This window comes from Macaca nemestrina, chromosome 4 (genome assembly GCF_043159975.1).
Source record: "Macaca nemestrina isolate mMacNem1 chromosome 4, mMacNem.hap1, whole genome shotgun sequence".
Lineage (NCBI taxonomy): Eukaryota > Metazoa > Chordata > Mammalia > Primates > Cercopithecidae > Macaca > Macaca nemestrina.
In genome coordinates, this window is record NC_092128.1 from 10,141,323 (window position 1) to 10,162,183 (window position 20,861).

The 20,861-nt window shown below is 38.8% G+C and overlaps 1 protein-coding gene and 1 pseudogene across 14 annotated transcripts in view; one reads left to right on the forward strand and one right to left on the reverse strand.

Annotated features, from left to right (window-relative positions):
• Positions 1-20,861, forward strand: part of LOC105474849 (enhancer of zeste 2 polycomb repressive complex 2 subunit) — a 79,504-nt gene that overhangs the window by 55,897 nt on the left and 2,746 nt on the right. For 11 of the 14 annotated variants that reach the window (XM_071094296.1, XM_071094293.1, XM_071094294.1 and 8 more), the window contains 13 exons: positions 766-886; positions 1,740-1,880; positions 3,042-3,144; positions 3,675-3,838; positions 10,730-10,821; positions 12,308-12,548; positions 13,045-13,214; positions 13,652-13,746; positions 14,892-14,932; positions 15,402-15,527; positions 16,320-16,498; positions 19,168-19,263; positions 20,560-20,641. In XM_071094296.1, coding sequence (XP_070950397.1) covers positions 766-886; positions 1,740-1,880; positions 3,042-3,144; positions 3,675-3,838; positions 10,730-10,821; positions 12,308-12,548; positions 13,045-13,214; positions 13,652-13,746; positions 14,892-14,932; positions 15,402-15,527; positions 16,320-16,498; positions 19,168-19,263; positions 20,560-20,641 — 1,651 coding nt within the window. The remainder of the gene's footprint in view (positions 1-765; positions 887-1,739; positions 1,881-3,041; positions 3,145-3,674; positions 3,839-10,729; positions 10,822-12,307; positions 12,549-13,044; positions 13,215-13,651; positions 13,747-14,891; positions 14,933-15,401; positions 15,528-16,319; positions 16,499-19,167; positions 19,264-20,559; positions 20,642-20,861) is intronic. The other 3 variants (XM_071094300.1, XM_071094302.1, XM_011729669.2) reach the window with 1 other exon arrangement.
• LOC112425412 (U7 small nuclear RNA) lies at positions 9,057-9,125 on the reverse strand (annotated as a pseudogene).

Consider the following 20,861-nt stretch of genomic DNA (forward strand, 5'->3'; position numbering starts at 1 on the left):
AGAATGTTCTTATTTTACATATAAGTACATATCCTTTTGGCATAAACTTTAATGGACTATCAATACTCTCCATCCCTAGAATTATATTGGATGTCTTAATTTTTTTTTTTTCATTTTACCTTAAACTATTACAAGTTAATGGCTGTTTTAATAACCAGATCATCAAGTGGAATTTGGGAGTCTTATGGTCGTTTTTTGGGATGGGTCTATATGGATCTTGATATACCATATTTCATCATCCTGTATTAACATCTAAAGTGTGCCTTAAAACCGATGATGGCTGGGCATGGTGGCTCATGGTGCCAGACACCTGTCATCCCAGCACTTTGGGAGCCAAGGCGGGCGGATCACTTGAGCTCAGGAGTTCGAGACCAGACTGGGCAGCATAGTAAGACACTTGTCTCAAATTAAAAACAAAAAACAGAAAAACAAACGGATGATGTCTTCTCTTAATCTAGAGCATCTTTTTCTTTCTTAGAGGTATGTAAAATAATGGTAAGTTTTAATAATTGATGACAGACTAAGTGCAGTATTTTTTCTTGAATCAAAATTTTTTCCTGTCAACAGTTTTCTCAGATATGCTTATTGGCGAGAGGAGTCTTTTTATTCTTTGATACATTTTAGAGTTTGCTCTCTGACTAGTATTTTAAATCTGGAGAACTGGGTAAAGACATCTACATATGAAAAAAAGGTTGTACTTTAGTTATTTCACATTTGATACTTAGAATAAACCTGCTTTTTAAATTTGTTTTTTCTTATTTTTAGGTGGAAGATGAAACTGTTTTACATAACATTCCGTATATGGGAGATGAAGTTTTAGACCAGGATGGTACTTTCATTGAAGAACTAATAAAAAATTATGATGGAAAAGTACACGGGGATAGAGGTGAGCCATATGCTTCTTCTCTTGGAAAAAGGGGCTAAAGAATTGAGAGATAATTTTGTTTATAAGGCATAGGGCATGAGAAAAATTTTAATATTAAAATTAAGTTTTGCACTGAACTATAAGGGACTGAACCTGGGCCCAGGCCTGAGATTTTCAGTATTTTCCCTAATTATTTTTGGGAAAATTAGGAGGATCATGTTTGCTACCTGATAATTACGCATAGTTGGTTATAACATAAATTATAATGACAGTAACATGTAAATTAAATAGAAATTGAGTGTATGTAGATTTTAAGATTCTTTAGTAATAAAATTAATTAGGATTGGGGCTCTGCTGTGGCATGTGGGGGCTCCAGCAGCCCCTACTGTTCAAAAATACTGTTCCTCTAGGGACTACAGTACCTGAAATTCAATCATTAGAGTCATGGTTTCAGTTTTTTGTGTCCAGGAGGCCCTGTTAAAGTGTCTGAAAGGATAATATTTGTAATGTCATCATCCACTGTCATTATCAGCAGAAAGCAGGATCTGAAGTCATCAGTTAAAGGACAGATCCATTGTTTGGGAGGAGGCTAAAGCCACAATCAGTTCCTAGAGAATTCAGTTTTCTACTAGAAACTTTTGGGGAGGGGCTATTCAACAGAAAGTAGCAGGTATTAAAGATAATTTTCCTTCCTAACTTTGCCTAACGCCAGTCTTGAAAATGATCTTCTCTTTTCCTCCCCTCATTTCAATAATAATGTTTTAGTGCTAGTTACTAGGCTATCTATGCCTGTTTTGTCCAAGTAGAAAAAGGATACATAAACTTTTGACATTACTACTTCCCCTGTGTGTTTCTGACATTTGATGCATTTCAGAATGTGGGTTTATAAATGATGAAATTTTTGTGGAGTTGGTCAATGCCCTTGGTCAATATAATGATGATGATGATGATGATGATGGAGACGATCCTGAAGAAAGAGAAGAAAAACAGAAAGATCTGGAGGATCACCGAGATGGTATGCCTGTTTATTAGGATTCTGTGTAGCCATTACAGCTTTCTTTCAAAAACAGTAGAAAGAGTAGAAGTAGAGCTTAGTTTCTTCTTTCTCTTTTTCTTTGCTGAATGTCACACTGATAGCAGTATAATCCAAATTAGCATATTATGGCCAGGCAAGGTGGCTAACCCTGTAATCCTAGCATTTTGGGAGGCTAAGGTGGGCAGATTGCTTGAGCCCAGGAGTTCAAGACCAGCCTGGGCAACATAGTGAGACCCCATCTCTACTAAAAAGTAAAAACATGAGGCAGGGTGATTGCTTGAGCCCAGGAGGTGTGTAGGTTGCAATGAGCTGTGATTGTGCCACTTCACAATCTGGCTGGGTGACAGAGTGAGACCCTGCCTTAAAAAGGATAAAAGAAAGAAAGAAAAAAGCATATTACTTGCAACATTATCTTCACTTGAGTGTCTCTGTTTCCTTTGGCTAGCAAAGAACATAATTTTTTGTGTGCTTCTCTGGGCATCATTATAATATATAACATATTGATATTCACTATGTACAAGTTGTGTACTAATCACTTCATGTGCACCAGCTCACTTAATCCTCATAACGGCTTCATGAGGTGGATGTTATTATCAGATCCATTTTCTATTTGAGGGGATAGATTTAGAGAGGTTAAGTAACTTATAAGATTACACTATTGGGAAGAAACAGACAATAGCTGGTGTTCTCTACTTGGCAAAGCTCGTGTTAAAGCAGCATAGAATAATTTGGCGGGTGAAATAGCAATTTCTAAGAAGCATATTTGAAAAAGAGAAAATAACAAAAAGGTACCTTATTGATCATCTAGTTCTGCTCCTTCATTTTACAGATGAGTAAACAGACCCAAGAGGTAAAGTGATCACTCTGTCACAAAAATCAGTTAGTAGCAGAGCTGGGAGTGGAACCTAGGTTTTCTGCTTCCCAGTGTTCTTAAAGCTTTTCATATTTGAATTTTGTTTTTGACCGACTGGTATTCCACAGACACATGTAAAGTATGTGAGAAGTAAGTGAAACACAAAATTGAGATGAAATTTCTTAGAAAATCAACTTTGTTACAGAGACGTAGTTGGGTGGAGAAAATTAAAGATCGACAATTTGTTTACTTCCATTCTTTTTTTCCTTTCATATTCTCCTGTTTAGATAAAGAAAGCCGCCCACCTCGGAAATTTCCTTCTGATAAAATTTTTGAAGCCATTTCCTCGATGTTTCCAGATAAGGGCACAGCAGAAGAACTAAAGGAAAAGTAAGATATGTTCCTTTGAGGCAATCTTGCCCTGTGTGGTATGTAACTCTTGGTTTATTACAAATGGAATCAATGTAGTGGATGAGCCACTACACTTTATTTACAGTGTTTGCAAGATACTTGAAGCAACATATGTACCTGTGGTACTCTGCATTACAAAGTATTTCCTGTAGATAGAATAAATAATTTATATCTACACATAAACACACATATGCACATAAAATTTACAGTGGTAGATTTACAGGAAAATTATCTGGATACTGATAGCAAAATTTGGTGTTTAGTTAAAACTGATATATCCTTTTCCATGATATATTTGAATCATATCAATGAATTTGATTCTTTGTAACACCATGCACAATATTTAGTTGGCTCTTTATCTAAATAAAGATTGTTGTAGGTTAGAGCCATTCCTATATGTTTTAGGCAAGATGAACATTAAAAGTAACACATGGAAACCTTTTAGAAACTGTTTTCAAAAAAGTGATTTTTGTTTCATGTTTACTTAAATTTTTCTTGGTTAATGTCAGATATAAAGAACTCACCGAACAGCAGCTCCCAGGCGCACTTCCTCCTGAATGTACCCCCAACATAGATGGACCAAACGCTAAATCTGTTCAGAGAGAGCAAAGCTTACACTCCTTTCATACGCTTTTCTGTAGGCGATGTTTTAAATATGACTGCTTCCTACATCGTAAGTGCAATTATTGTACGTTTTCATTTTCTATCTTTGTTGTGGAATTATGTTTTAAAACCAGCTTGGAGAGTGCTATCATTTATTACAACTAGAATTTATCAGTTAATCCTGTAGTTACTTTCAAAAGTCTTTAGATCTCAGTATTATTATTTTTACTTTGTTGCTTGAGGATTGCTCTGAAATCTTTTGTATGTATTTCATTTGGACTACTATTTTCCACTAATACAGAATTCAGGTCAGTGATTTTTTTTTTTTTCCCCGTAAGTGCTAACTAAGCAGCTGTTTTACAATAAAACTATTATTATGAACTAACTGATAGCCCAGAGCAACATTGCTGATATTGATGAACAAATTGTGTTAAATAAGAAATTGGCCAAAAAAATGTTCAGGTAAGTGCTTGTCGATTTAGTGTAAATTTTTTTTTGCCCTCTGGGTAAGTTGTTTTTTTAAAAAATACCTGCATTTGAATACAAGTAAAACATAACATGTTCTTAGTGAAAATTTAAGTATGGTATATACAAAAATACTTTTTTCCCCTGGCATTTCTAGGGAATGTGGTTTCTTAGTAAATTTTCCTGGTAATTGAAACTTTTAAGCGCAGTTTAAAAGCATCAACTACTTTTGAGGCACATATTTTGAAAATGTATTTAATAGTTCCTAATTTTCCTAGAGTGGTTTGCTTATTATAGTTCGGTTTTTCCCATATTGTATTTTAGTATGTCTATCTATGGTAACTTCTTTAGGGCCTTTGACCCATTGTAAAATCGTTTTCTCCTGTACTAAATGGCCCCACATTGCTTTGTTTTGAGTTCCTATGCCTACCATTGACAGATTTATTCCTCCTCATTCACCAATGATACGTCTTTTTAAGCTTGTCCAAGCTACTGTACCTCACCTCCTCCTGAGTTTTTGCTGTGCTTATTTTTCCTGCACCTGATAATGTGTTGAGTGATGTATAATTGGTCTGGAAATGTTAAGTTTTGTTTTTGTGTGTGACATATTAGTGGTTTAGTTATCTTAAAATAGAAAAACTTGAAGTAGATTTTTAGAATTATCATTATATCGTAACCTCCTTGCTCTTGTTCTCAACTTCTATTCTGGTTTAAATTGATTTGGTAGTTTTTTTTTTTTTTTTTTTTTTTTGAGACGGAGTCTCACGCTGTTGCCCAGGCTGGAGTGCAGTGGTGCGATCTCGGCTCACTGCAAGCTCCGCCTCCCGGGTTCCCGCCATTCTCCTGCCTCAGCCTCCTGAGTAGCTGGGACTACAGGCGCCCGCCACCGCGCCCGGCTAATTTTTTGTATTTTTAGTAGAGACGGGGTTTCACTGTGGTCTCGATCTCCTGACCTTGTGATCGCCCGCCTCGGCCTCCCAAATTGCTGGGATTACAGGCTTGAGCCACCGCGCCCGGCCTGATTTGGTAGTTTTAAAAATTCCTAGTAAGTCATCCATTTGTTGCTTCAGCCATTGGACAGTTAAGCCCTTGAAATAGTTGTCTTGAATTTCATTTTAATTCCCCTTTACACACCATCAATTTATGAATTACATCCAGTTTTTATTAAGAATATTGTAAATTGCATGCAGATATCACTATGCCTAAAGAATTGAGTAGAAGCACTATTTTGGAGTTGCTGAAAGGTCCTTCCAATTTTTTGTTTATAGATGTAGCATTTAGTAAAGTTTTTTGCTGTAAAAATGAACCATAGAAGTAGGACACTACTTTTAAACATTACAAGAGTTTTTTTATTGTGCTATTCAGAGATGAGTAATTTTTTTTTTTTTTTTAACTTGAACCTTGAACCTATTACGTATCTCATTATTCTAGCTGGGGAGAAGAGAGGAATATTTTACTTTATTAATAAAGTTGGCTTTCATGGGACTAACTGGCTGCCTCCTTGTAGCATTTGGTAGCCATGGGTCCAACTTTGCTAGGCCCACTTTTACTTCTTTTTACGGTAGAGCCAATGTCTTCATCATTCAATCCTAATGAGTTCCATAGGAACTTCATTGCTTTACATTAACTTTGACAAAATACCACACATGGTATATTTTTCTTAGGTAAAATAAGTTACTAAATCATTAAATACATACAATCGTGCATTATGGACAGAGATGCATTCTGAGAAATGTGTTGTTAGGTGATTTTGGCATTGTGTAAACAGAGTGTACTTACACAAACCTAGATGGTACAGCCCATGACACACCTAGGCCACACACCCTGAAGCATGTCACTCATTGTACTGGATACTGGAGGCAGTTGTGACACAATGGCAAGTATTTGTATATTTAAATCATTAATAAACATAGAAAAGGTATAGTAAAAATACAATATTATGATCTCATGGTACCACTATTGTATATACGGTCCATCATTGACTCAGATGTTATGCAGTACATAACTGTATTTTTTTTTTTTTTTTTTTTTTTTGAGATGAAGTCTCATTCTGTTGCTCAGGCTGGAGTGCAGTGGTGCGATTTCAGCTCACTGCAGCCTCCGCCTGCTGGATTCAAAGGATTCTCCTGTCTCAGCCTCCTGAGTAGCTGGGATTACAGGCGCCCACCACCACGTCCAGCTAATTTTTGTATTTTTAGTAGAGATGGGGTTTCACCATGTTGGCCAGGCTGGTCTTGAACTCCTGACCTCAAGTGATCCACCTGCCCCGGCCTCCCAGAGCGTTGGGATTACAGGCGTGAGCTACTGCGCCTGGTCGATTGTATGTTAAATGTAGCGTTTTGTGCTTTAGTTTTCTGGTCTCTATCTTGGGGATATGGTACTACTTCCTTTATAGAGCTGTTGTGAGGATTAGATGAATTAATATGTGGAAAATAGTTAAAATGGTACCTGACTCTTGTTACCTGTTGTGATTTTTAAAATAGGTCATTATTCACATGGTTTACATTTCTAAAAAGTATTAATATGAAGATGTGCTGGGCGCAGTGGCTCATCCTTTTAATCCCAGTGCTTTGGGAGGCAGAGGTGGAAGGATTGCTTGAGCCCAAAAGTTTGAGGCTACAGTGAGCTATGATCATGCCACTGTACTCCAACTGGGTGACAGAGTGAGACCCCATCTCTTTAAAAAAAAAAAAAAAAAAAGTGAAAATGTGTACAGTGAAGTCTCCCAATGATTTTCTGTTCCCCATCCATCGAATTTTTACCTCACTCCTTCCACTTTTATTAGTAGTTAACCACTTTTATTAGTTCTCTTTTATTTATTTATTTTTTTACAGTTTCTTTGACAAGTATATTCTTTTTTTCCTGACCATCTTATTTAAATGGTGCCATAGCATTCAGGCTTTTCCCTTTTTTGGGGATAAAGATAGGATTTAATATTGTAGCTATTAGCTTTATCTGTATAGCTGCATAGCCTGTGCTGTAGGAGGTTGCAGAACTTACTGGACTGGTCTCTAATGGTGACCATTTGGATTATTTTGAGCCTTATGCTGTAACAGTGCTACAGTGAATTATCTTGCAGATATCTGTACCCATTTCACACAAGTTTAAGTTTACCTGATAAACTCTATTTAGGTATTGCCAAATGACCTGCCATACAGGGATACAGCACCTTAAAACCCTACCAGCAAAGTCAGAGAGCCCTGCCCATAGAAAGTGTTACCAAACTAATTTTTAAAGTTGATTTTGTAAGTGAAAAATGGCTTTTAGTATTATTTTTAAGTTCTTGTTTTTCTTTATTTTTTAATCTCTGCTTCCCACAGGTGATAAGCATTGTTTTAATATCTGGGTTTTATTCCTTTGAATGAGGGTAGGATCTTCCTATATGTTGAAGAGTGAACTATTTTTATTCTTTGTTTTTTTTGTTTTTGTGAGACAGGGGTCTTGCTCTGTCACCCAGGCTGGAGTGCAATCTCGGCTCACTGCAACCTCTGCCTCCTGGGTTCAAGTGATTCTCCCGCGTCAGCCTTCTGAGTAGCTGGGATTACAGGCGTGCACCACCTCGCCTGGCTCATATTCGTATTTTTAGTAGAGACAGGGTTTCACCATGTTGGCCAGGCTGGTCTCAAACTCCTGACCTCAGGTAATAACCCACCTTAGCTGTGTGCTAGGATTACAGGTGTGAGCCACCGCACCTGGCCTATTTTTATTCTTGGTCTTATAGGTCTTTTGATAATCTTAGGAGCTTTTTATATAATCAGGAAATTAGGTGTTTTGAAATATGAGTTGCAATTTTTTTCAGGTTTATTTGATAAAAGTCTCATAAGCAAAGTTTAAACTTTTTTTTTTTTTGGAGACAGAGTCTTGCTCTGTCTCTCACTTCCAAAGTTGCCTAGTTGTTTCATTTACTGAAAAGTTCATCTTTCACTACCTTGAAATATTTCCTTCATTGCCTATTGCCATATGTATTTGGGTTTCTCAACATTGTGTTCCTTTAGTCTATTCATGAGGCGGTATTCAGCCATCTCCTGGCAATTCTTGTTTTTCTATATAAATTAATTTATTTATAGACAGGGTCTTGCTCTGTCACCCAGGCTGGAGTGGTGCAGTGGCATAATCATGGCTCACTGCAGCCTTCACCTCCTGAGCTCAAGCTATTCTCCCATCTCAGCCTCCTGCGTAGCTGGGACTACAAGCATGCACCGCCATTGCTGGCTAGTTTCCTTTTTCTTTTTTTTCTTTTCTTTTTTAGAGATAGGGTCTCACTGTGTTGCCTAGGCTGGTCTTAAACTCCTGGCCTCAAGTGATCCTCCTACCTTGGGCTCCCAAAGTGCTGGGATTACAGGCATGAGCCACTGTACCCAGCCTATATACATTTCAAAATCTGTTTGTCTAGTTCTTTTTTTAAAAAATTAGCAGTATGTTTATTGGAATCCCATTAAATTTATAAATTACCTAACTTCTTTTTAAAATATAAGGGTTAAGTCTCACTAACCATACCATCACCTCTCTTTTTGTGTCCTTTAATTACCTCCCAAGTTTTCTTTATATAACTCTTGTACATTTTTTGTCGAGTATTTCTAGGTATTAAACTTATTGCTGTTGGGCCTTTTCCACATTTTGTCTTCTGTTTTGTACCCTGCTACCTTACTGCATTGTCTTCGTGTTTATCAGTTTCTCAGTACATTCTTAGGAGTTTTCCAGCTGTGTAATTATACTGTCTGTAGTTATTAATGGTTTTGCCTTCTTTCCAGTCTTTATAACGGAAGCTTCTTTCTCTTTTCTACATACTTTATTTATTTATTTTTTGGTGGGGCGGGGAGCGGGGAGGCTTTCTGATTAAAAAAAAAACAAAAACAGCCTGCAAGACAAATTGTAAAAGAGCTGTAACTGTCTTTTCTACCCACTTCAGCTTGTATTTTCAGTACAGTTTAAAATATAGTAGTGCTGGTAGATAGAGATAAATGTTCTGTCTCTTCTGAATGAGTTTTAGAAAATTATTCTTTATATCCAAGTTGAATAAAGTTTATGTGTTTTCTAATGGTGGTTTTATTTTTGTTAATATTCTTGTTTTCTCTGTATTTCATTGTCACTTTTTTTTTAAGAAGTGGTTTACATATTTTAAATTATGTATTTTTTTTCTTCAGAGAACAAGCTACAATGTTAGATTAACTCATAAAGAGAAAAATAGTTGTATTAGCGTGCCTAAGCGAACGTAATCCAGCACCAGATTAGTATTGGGTGTTAGGCTTTCTGGAGCCTAATTGCTCACACACTGCAACAGAATCTAAGCCTTGAATTTTTCTTCTTTTTTTTTTTTTTGAGACAGAATCTCGCTGCCCAGGCTGGAGTGCAGTGGCCGGATCTCAGCTCACTGCAAGCTCCGCCTTCTGGGTTTATGCCATTCTCCTGCCTCAGCCTCCCAAGTAGCTGGGACTACAGGCGCCTGCCACCTCGCCCGGCTAGGATTTTTTTTTTGTATTTTTTCATAGAGACGGAGTTTCACCGTGTTAGCCAGGATGGTCTCGATCTCCTGACCTCGTGATCCGCCCGTCTCGGCCTCCCAAAGTGCTGGGATTACAGGCTTGAGCCACTGCGCCTGGCCAATTTTTCTTCTTTAAAAACACAACTTTGCCCTTTTTTTTCCCCTTCCTTTTCTCATCAGTCTTTATGGCTTTTTACAGATATTTAAAAGATGATATGTTTTGTGGGAATGTCACTTGTTTTTCTCCAGATTAATTTTCATTTTGTGTAATTTTGAATAGTCCATTTCCAGCATTTCCCTTTTGTATATGAGGAAGCAAGTTTTTGCAAGAAATTCTCTGAAGTTTGCACTGCTGTCAGTGTTCACACTGTTTTCATGTAGCAGTGTATCCGCATTTGAATCTTTCTGTTACGTTATTTTGGAATTTTAGGTTTCAAACAGTGTATCTAAAATCTGTTTTTGACATCGTAATTTTCTGTGGCAAGACACTGTAAGCTCTCACCAGGTTCTTGGATTGGGTATGATTCACAGGAATTGAATGTTAGTAATCTGGGGTTGTCCTCTTTACCATTAAAAACGAGTTTTTACAACTGGTGACAAGCTGATTGCTGACCTTTCTTTAGAAATCAAGAAACTGTATGTCAGAATTAAAAATAGGAATCTGATTTAATTGTAGCGGGAGTATCAGCTGCTTAAACAGAGATAGTAAGATTCAATTTAAGTAAATGTTTATAACCATAGTTATGTGCATCAGTGTTACTTGCAAGGAGAAAAATGAGAAATTATGAATCATTCCAGAATTTACTGTTTTTCCTTCCTGCTTAATGGTTGGAGGAGGAGGAATGGAGAATACATTGTGATCGTTCAGTAAGAGCTTGAAGGAAAGTTATATAAAGTAATGTAAACCATATATTAGCAAGATTATAATCCATTAATTGACTTTTCCAGTGGAACTAGAAAAGTGAAAAAGTATTTTATAGTTATATTAGATTCTTTGTTTCATTTATTTTGCAGCTTTTCATGCAACACCCAACACTTATAAGCGGAAGAACACAGAAACAGCTTTAGACAACAAACCTTGTGGACCACAGTGTTACCAGCATTTGGTAAGACTTAGTGCCTTATTATTGCAGAGGGTACTTGAGAGGACTTTATTTTGCACTTTGGTGGAGGTGATCAAGTCAGCGTTAATGTTGTCTGCACCCGTGCTGTTATGGGCCATATGATAGACAGAGCTTTCTCACCCGTGCTGTTTCTTCCATAGCTCATGTACTGCACATTTTAGTCTTTCATTAATGTGGTATTATTCTTTTTAAAATCTGTGTTATCTCTTCAGCAACATTTCAAGGCCTTTAGGATCAAGGACTCTTATGCCTTCCACAAAGTCTATGAGAGTTGCGAGGCACAGATAGTCCACTTAGAAAGCAGGCATGCAGTAACCATACGCAGTAGACCCTAAGCCCCTCTCATAGCCATATCCCTCTGCTTGAGTTTTAGATGCACTGTCATTTCAGCTATCTGATAGGTTCCACAGATTTTTTTTTTTTTTAATGATGGAGAAAAGGTAAGGGGTTAGGAAAATATGAGGTAGAAAAGTTGTTTTTTACGGGTACTCTCTTATTTTTACCATTTCCCCTCTTTGAACCAAGCCACTCCTACCTAGGAACTAAATGGGTATATATTGCCTGTTGGATTTTGGACAGAAGATTCATTGAATGGCACCTGCAGAAGGTATCCTATTTTTAAGCAATTTGGTTTTTGTAGAATGAAGTATAAAACTGTTGGCTGCTGTCAAACTTCTCCCTTCTATTTCCACTAAAAAAAAAAAATGGAATTCTTGAGCACTTGTTTTATAATATTCTTTACAAGGCAGAATTTTGTTTGGCTCATCTAAAATGTTTCTGTGGTCTCTATAAACCATGCTCTTACCATTGTTTTATACTTTGAGACTGGATTATTGTACTTCATAATGCAAGATGTAACCCTCAGAGTCTTATTCTGAAGTTCCTTTCATGTCTTCCTGTGGCTGTGTATCCTTCACAGGAAAAAAAAAATGTTGGATGTTTTAATAGTAAGACAGGAAGTGACAAAGTCAAGCATGTTTGTGTTTTGTGTTCTTGTATACTTTAAATATTAACACAAAGAGGTATGCATTATCTTAAACTCTGCATAGGTAGTCTGACTCCGTGCGCATTAGGTATATGATTCTTTTGTAAAGATTCACTTTTAAATAGACTATGTCCATAGAGATAATTACCTTTATTACATGAAGTATATTTCATACTTTATCTTCTTATATTTTAACTTAATTATAACCAGTTAATATATTTTACAAATTCACAATATAGAACTGTCTTGCCTGATTTTTGTACCATTCTAGGAATATATAGAACCCATATTTCTCTTTCTGAAATTTTCAGACTATCAAAAGCATATCAAAAACAAGTATATTAGACATGCAAATGATTATTTGTGATAAATGGATAATGTGATAAATTTTTTGACTAACCTGGCTTATATAGTATTTTTTTTCTCTTCCATCAAAATGAGTTTTAGAACTTTGCCCTCATGTTGACATTTTTCATTTCGTAGGAGGGAGCAAAGGAGTTCGCTGCTGCTCTCACTGCTGAGCGGATCAAGACCCCACCAAAACGCCCAGGAGGCCGCAGAAGAGGACGGCTTCCCAATAACAGTAGCAGGCCCAGCACCCCCACCATTAATGTGCTGGAATCAAAGGATACAGACAGTGATAGGGAAGCAGGGACTGAAACGGGGGGAGAGAACAATGATAAAGAAGAAGAAGAGAAGAAAGACGAAACTTCGAGCTCCTCTGGTAAGACACGTCTAATAACTGGGATTTACTCTTCTGTGAAAGTTCATATTGTGAGGATTAAGGATGTATAATGCATTGAATAATTTTCTTAGTTGGTTAGTTTCAGTATAAAGACTAGAGTCTTAAGACCAGCATTATCTCAAGAATGTGTAGCTGCGTTGCTTGTGTTTCCTGCCTCCACCCCTACCCTGGCTTGTGGTGTTTGCCCTGCTTGTTTGTTTGAAAGTTGATGATGCAGTTTATTCTCATTCTTTGTGCCATTTTCCTTTTTCGATCTTAGGTAGGGAATGATGAAATTCAGATCATTTGGTTTAATATTTTTGATGTTCTATGAATAGTTTTGTTAGAAAATGTGAACTACTGATGAGTTAGTATTTTACTGATTGGATTTTAGTTGTCCTTATCTTTTTGCTTTTTTCTTAAGCACACCCTGAATTTTACTTCTTAATATTATTTCCAATAATTTCTTGACCAGTGCTTACATTTGGTTTTGTAGAAGCAAATTCTCGGTGTCAAACACCAATAAAGATGAAGCCAAATATTGAACCTCCTGAGAATGTGGAGTGGAGTGGTGCTGAAGCCTCAATGTTTAGAGTCCTCATTGGCACTTACTATGACAATTTCTGTGCCATTGCTAGGTTAATTGGGACCAAAACATGTAGACAGGTAAGATATCCGATAAAAATGTTGTTAAAAGAGCTTCAAATATAGAGATAAAAATGTACTCATTGTCCAAACAAAGAAAATTCTTGGTTATTACTAAGCTCCTATTCATCTCCTAAAAATAATTTTTTTTCTTCCCAAGAGGGAATTGAATGAAAATTATTCTCCAGGTATGTTACAGAATTTCCCCACTGTAGACTTTTAAGGTTAGATAGTAGATTTTAAAAGCTAGTAAGAATTTAAATTTAGCATCACAGGTCTTGACCAGAATATAATTACAGCTACCCCCAATGTGAGGGTAGGGACAGCGATGTCTGTTATATCCCCAGCATCTAGCAGTGTCACAGAAGAGACAGACATTTTTCTGGTATGCATGAGTATAAGAATGGTTTGCCTAAATAAGACTGTCCTCATGGCTCTGTGACTGTGCCTCTTGTCAGGTGTATGAGTTTAGAGTCAAAGAATCTAGCATCATAGCTCCAGCTCCTGCTGAGGATGTGGACACTCCTCCAAGGAAAAAGAAGAGGAAACACCGGTGAGTCTGCCATGAAGCTGCTTAGAGAAGTCAACACAGACACTGCAGGCAAGGCCCTTCCTATGGGCCGTTGTTGGTTTCTACTTAGTCTATTTTTAAAAAACCTTAAACTGCCATCAAAAACAGAACTATGGAATCTTATTTCCACTGGGAATTGCTAGTATTTTTCTGTAAGAATACAGCAGCCTTCGGTATATTTGGTATGTTAAGAGTCATAAAAATTATAGTTACCAGACGGAATTTGGGTTAAGAAAAACATATTTAGTAGCTTTTTCAGTAAAGGCTATAAACAATTACTTTAACATCATGAAATGTTCTGTGTTTCTGATGTGAGCTCTGGCCCAGTTTTTAGAAGTATCTTTTACTCCAGGAGCTTGAATTTCTAAGTTGTGTGGTATTGCATTCGATACTCCTAATGGGTACCCTACTATAATATAAGCCTGTTGTGAATGTTACTGTCACCTTAGCAAATGTTTTCAGGTTGATTTGATTTGTAAATGTAGAGCCAGAAAAATTTACAAATGGACTATCTGCCCTAATCTCCCCATACCTCCACCTCACATGTTTAAAAATGAGAAACGTAAGGGTGCAGTTAGATTATGCTTCAAAAATTGTGTACAGGCTCATGTTACATTTTGTTACCTTAACATTTTGTTACTTTAACAAAAATAAGTGTAGGGCCAACCCAATTTAGAATTTTTTAAAAGTCAAGGTTTTTTTTTCCCATAGGAATTTAGGCTTTAGGAGATGCTTCTTAAATTTTGGTTGAATTATTTCTGACCATGTAGTTCACTTGATTGGTTTATGATGCCTGAAATTAGAGGAAGTGATGAGTGTCATCCACATCAGAATAAATCAACAGGCAGACACACCAGCTGCTTTGTGCGGCATTGGGAGCTCAGGAGTTCTGACCAGGAGTCGTGGATGAACACAGGAAATGACGTCTTGCCACACCTGGGGCAGCCTGAGCCATCAAGCTGTTTGAGTTGCTTCAAACTGATGGCAAATATAAACTGGGCAGGGCATGACTCTTGGCTTTAACGCACTGCTGTATTCATGGCACGGATAGATCCAGTTAAGCAGCTCTCTGTTGGATTTGTAGCGTCCTGCAGAAGTTTGGTTTCATTTTCTTTGTGTTTTTGCAGGTTGTGGGCTGCACACTGCAGAAAGATACAGCTGAAAAAGGGTTAGCATCTTTCCATTCCCCTCATTATTAGCTTAACAATGTCTGCTTTGTTTTCATTTGTTTTAGAATAGTAACTGGATTAGAGCTTGGGTTATTCTAATGTAATTGCCTTCTCTACATTAAACCAATTTGAATGGAGAATGTCTATTGATGAATCCCCAGTCAATTCTCTTCTGTAAAGTGGAGGCTGACTGGAAGGTATGAGTCCGAGTCGGTTGAAGGAGAAGTGCTTTGGGATGGGACTTTGATGTAGCCACGCTGTATCTAGATGGAACTCACAAGCACCTGGGGGTGGGAGAGTATTTTTGCCATCGTTTTGGAAACCGGAATATGTGTAACGTTACGCATTCAGTAAAGGCAGGCCAGCTACCCTCCACAGGTAGTAGGGAAGAATGTACTCGTGTTAATTGTGTATGATCGTTTCCATCTCCCTGGATTCATTGGCCTGCATGATGTTATCTTTACTCAGACGGCTCCTCTAACCATGTTTACAACTATCAACCCTGTGATCATCCACGGCAGCCTTGTGACAGTTCGTGCCCTTGTGTGATAGCACAAAATTTTTGTGAAAAGTTTTGTCAATGTAGTTCAGAGTGTAAGTATTTGTTGCTTTGATGCAATTGCATGAGAACTAAATAGGCCTTTGGTTAGCAATTTAAAAAATCAAAAATAAGAACACGGGAGCACTCCCTTGTTTACTTGACGAAACTCATGGATTTGACAAGTATTTATTGAGCCCCATACCTGGCCCTGTGCCACTGGCTGGTCAGTCGCCTGGGTGTTGTGTGTCTATGTGTGTGAGTCAGGCAAAGTTGTATTAAAGGAACCCGAATTTTATTTTTTTTCTTCTTTGATCATTTAAATTAAGTTGTATTAAAGTCGGCACAGATTGTAAGAGGAATCTAGAAGGAGCTACTCAGATAATTTTTGGACACCAGAAATTGTCAGAGTTAGGAGGGTTTTAGTCTTCAGAATAAAGGAATGTAGCATAAACGCAGTGGATTTTTATAATTGTTTAATGAGACTGCACATGAAGCTTGAGTGCTAAGGGAGTGTTTAGAACTAGGGGCTGTGAGAATGGTCAAGGACCATGGATATTGTTTCTTCACACTTACTTTATTCACACTTACTTTAAATATATACACTGTTTAACAAATGAAAAATGGAAAAACTCAGTGGTGGTCTTTTTCATACAAACAGCTTTAACTTCGCTGTTAATACTTCCATTTCCTTGTCTGTATAGTAGGGCAATAAGGTGGTTGTGAGGGTTGAGAGTCAGCCAGATGCTCAGTACACCCCTTGCCACGTATCTTTCTGCAAGTTTTTGCATATGGTGATGATGGTGATGGTGGTTATGAGTGAAGAACTTCCAAACCTCTCTCTGAAGGTCAAAACCGCTTTCCGGGATGCCGCTGCAAAGCACAGTGCAACACCAAGCAGTGCCCGTGCTACCTGGCCGTCCGAGAGTGTGACCCTGACCTCTGTCTTACTTGTGGAGCCGCTGACCATTGGGACAGTAAAAATGTGTCCTGCAAGAACTGCAGTATTCAGCGGGGCTCCAAAAAGGTGAGTAACAGTCGCTTCTGGAAGATTGTTAGTAGTTAGCTATTTAGTGATGCAAATGTCAGGATTGTCTTAGATGATTTAGCTGGGGCAAAAAGTAAAAGTGATCCTTGAAAGGTGCAACTGATGAGAAAGTGTTGATAGTTTTCGCTGGATAGTGCACCCTTGGGCAGTCTCTTCAGTTTTCTATAGAGCACTGTACTCCGATAGTAGGAGAAACCAGCAAATTCTGAGAAGTAGCCATTCATGGTATCAGATTTGGAATAAGATGTATTTTTTCTAGCGGTTTAATAGATTATTTGAATTTCTCTTTTAGTTAATAAAACTAGTAGTTTAGTATCCTTAATGCAAATAAATGGTGATTTCTATCAAAATATAGACTTATTCTCATCAAAGAGTATAGATTCCTTATTATGTAGAGTAAAAGATGAAATTTCCCATGGCAGGTTTTTATAGACTTACTTCCTGTTTGTTTAATAACTTTGAGGCCGGGCGCAGTGGCTCACGCCTGTAATCCCAGCACTTTGGAAGGCCGAGGTGGGCTGATCACGAGGTCAGAAGATTGAGACCATCCTGGCTAACGTGGTGAAACCCTGTTTCTACTAAAAATACGAAAAAATTAGCCAGGCGTGGTGGTGGGTGCCTGTAGTCCTAGCTACTCGGGAGGCTGAGGCAGGAGAATGGCGTGAACCCAGGAGGCGGAGCTTGCAGTGAACAGAGATCGGGCCACTGCACTCCAGCCTGGGGGACAGAGCGAAACTCTGTCTCAGAAAACAAAACAAAGAAATAAACAAAAACCTTGAAAAAAATCCAGCGAGGAATTCTGTATTTTTAGTGTGGGGAATTGTATGTAGATGGTTTAACTCTCTGAGCCCGGAAGTATGACTGAGCGAAAGAAACTCCAGCAGCATGTGTTTGGGGAATCCTTTTTTTTTTTTTTTTTAAAGGCAGATAAGGTCTTTCTTCAGTTCTTTTTATAATAATAGCTGACATTTATTAAGCATGTAAAAATAGCAGGCACTGTTCTAAGTGCTTTAGTGGATTCGTTCATTGATCCTCCTAACCCTGTGAGTGAGGAATAAGTGTTAACCCCATTTTACAGGTAAGGAAACCCAAAGTCACAAGACTTGTAAAGGAGCAGGAGATCAAATCCTCCAGGCTCCCATTACCTGCCCTTATGCTGTGTGTGTGTGTGTGTGTGTGTGGTGTAGAGTAGACATATCTTTGTTGTTGGACCATTTATTTATAATTGAGATCACACTTCCTACCAGCAGGTCCCCTTCTACCAGAAATTGTGCTCCAGGCAAAACACTGAAGTTTTCTTGGTTTTGTTTCCTTATGTTTTTGAACCAAAGTCTGTGTTTATGGCAGAGAGCTGTGCAGGGTCGTGGAGAGCTGTGCAGGGTCGTGGAGAGCTGTGCAGGGTCGTGGAGAGCTGTGCAGGGTCGTGGAGAGCTGTGCAGGGTCGTGGAGAGCTGTGCAGGGTCGTGGAGAGCTGTGCAGGGTCGTGGAGAGCTGTGCAGGGTCGTGGGTTTTTTGTTTTTAGCTGTGACTTTTTTCTATCAGACATTTAGATCATTTTACTCTAGGCAGTTATATGTCCATTTAGGTCACTGGATCACAGTGACGCTGGTTCAGTTTCCGATGGCATACCCGCTCAGACCTAAAAATCTCAATTTCTCCCCCAAACAGCTTACCATTGTACTCCTTCTTGACTTTGTTCAGAAAGTGGGTACTTCTATTCATACTGACATGTCCTCTTTATAAGACATTTTTTAACTCTGAAAAATGTTAAGCTATGTAGATACTTTTTACCAGTTGGGTTTCATTTGCACAGCAGTAGTTAGCTGTTTAGTTTCTGATCAGAGGGATATTTGGGAAGTTCACCTGACAGGTGAATGGTAAGATGGTCCAGAATAGGAATAGATTGGAAGCTTAGGTGATCAGGGAAGCCTTTGTAAAGGTCACAAGAAAATTTTGGATGAAAGCATAATAATGAGCCATGATGAAAAATTGGCATATGTTTGGGAACACATCCCTAAATACATAATTTACAGCAATGATCATCTCGGCATTTCTGCTGAAAATAGACTACTGGACTGACAAGATCATGGTCATCCCTCCCAATAGTTTCTTGTGTTATCCTGAGGAGGTGGGGTGGAAGAACAAATCCAAAGCCAAGTTGCCATGGGCTTCAGAGGGAACCAGCACCAGCGAAGAGTCAGGGGTGTCCTGAGGCTGAAAATGGAATAATGTTAATAGAAATCACTTGGGGGAAGTAGAGGGAAAGGTATGGAGAAGAAGAGTGATTTGGTGGTGTCCTTAAATTCAGGTTGAAAGTAAATTATTCGAGGAAATCAAGGGCTGAAGAAACAGGGAAGCCAAAAGTGCAGCAGGCCTAGAGCACCTTGCTGAATGATGGTCACTGCAGAGGACTAACACCACCAAAGGGTTTTCTGTAAGACAGAGATTCTTATCTGCTGTATGAGAAAAACAATGTTCGTAGCCATTCTCAGCAGCTTTCACATTGACTGAAGCTGTGTGTTCCATTACTGCCTTAGAACAGGTCTGAGGATTTACAGTGATAGCTTTTGTTTTCATTCTGTAGTCTGCTTTGTCCCCAGTCCATCTTCACCCTCCTTTTTTGATTGTAATTGTGTTTTATTCTCTAGCATCTATTGCTGGCACCATCTGATGTGGCAGGCTGGGGGATTTTTATCAAAGATCCTGTGCAGAAAAATGAATTCATCTCAGAATACTGTGGAGAGGTAAGGCACTGATTACCTATATTCAGGTGGCATTGTATATACTAACTTTTCTTTATTTTAGATTGATTTTATTAGGTCAGTCTGTGGGTTTGATTGGGAATGAATTGCCATAAACTGCCTTTTAAGCCTGGACTTCTGCATGTTTGTGGATTTGCATGCTTAGTAACTGGATTGTGCTGGGCGCGGGGGCTGACTCCTGCAGTCCCAGCACTTTGGGAGGCTGAGGCACGTGGATTGCTTGAGCTCAGGAGTTGGGAGACCAGCATGGGCAACATGGCGAGACCCCATTGCTACAAAAAATGCAAAAATTAGCCAGGCATGGTGGTGCATACCTGTAGTCCCAGCTACTTGGGAGCTGAGGGAGGAAGATCGCTTGAGCCTGGGAGGTTGAGGCTGCAGTGAGCCATATTTGTGCCACTGCTCTCCAGCCTGGGCAACAAAGTGAGACCCTGTCTCAGAGGAAAACAAAACAAAACAGGATTGCTTGGTTCTCGCCACATTCAGCTTTTCTCATCTATGGTCAGCAGGGAGAACAGGAGCTTTACCATAGAGTGTCCTGCTTAATCCACAACCTGGTTGATAAGGATGTAGAAACAACAGTGTCATTAGTTATTCACCTTCTAAATTGTTGAGTTACCGAAAAATCATAGGGCTAGCTTCAATTTGGAACCAACTCACCCAAATTTTTTTTTTTTGAGATGGAGTTTCGCTCTTGTTGCCCAGGATGGAGTGCGATGGTGCGATCTTGGCCCCCTGCAACCTCCGCCTCCCAGGTTCAAGCGATTCTCCTGCCTCAGCCTCCCGAGTAGCTGGGATTACAGGCATGTGCCACCACGCTCAGCTGATTTTGTGTTTTTAGTAGAGATGGGGTTTCTCCATGTTGGTTAGGCTGGTCCTGAACTGCCGACCTCAGGTGATCTGCCTGCCTCAGCCTCCCAAAGTGCTGGGATTACAGGCGTGAGCCACTGTGGCCAACTTGTGTGTGTGTGTGTGTGTGGTTTTTTTGTTTTGTTTTGTTTTTTTTTTTTTTTTTAGCTCAGCGAGAAGACTTTGGTTCCTCACTTTCTCCAAGGATAATTACTTCAGGATGTGGAAATATTTCTGAGTTGGGGTCCTTAATATACAGTTATTCTTAGATTTATCAGTGTGCAGACTGAATGGGAAAGAGAACTTGGCTGTAGTGACCCTTTTTGTTTTCTTCCGAAGGTCCAGTATTCACTGTGTGTGCTTTTGCATGTGCTGTCAGACTTGATCACCTTTATCCAAAAGAATTTTCTCTTGTGTCTTTCTTTTTAGATTATTTCTCAAGATGAAGCTGACAGAAGAGGGAAAGTATATGATAAATACATGTGCAGCTTTCTGTTCAACTTGAACAATGGTATGTATCTGAGCTGGGAGGCAGTGAGTTCCTCTGAGTTGCATGTGGCAGCCTTTTGCCTGCCAAGTGTTCAGAAACGAGGGTGGAGGTCAGTGAGGTGACCGGAAGGAGGATCTCCTTAGAGGCATCGGGGGCTGCTTGCTTGAAAGGAACTGGAGCAAGGAATTCCTCAGGGAGCAGATGGACTAGGTGTGCAGCAAACCGCCTCTCTGAAGCCCTG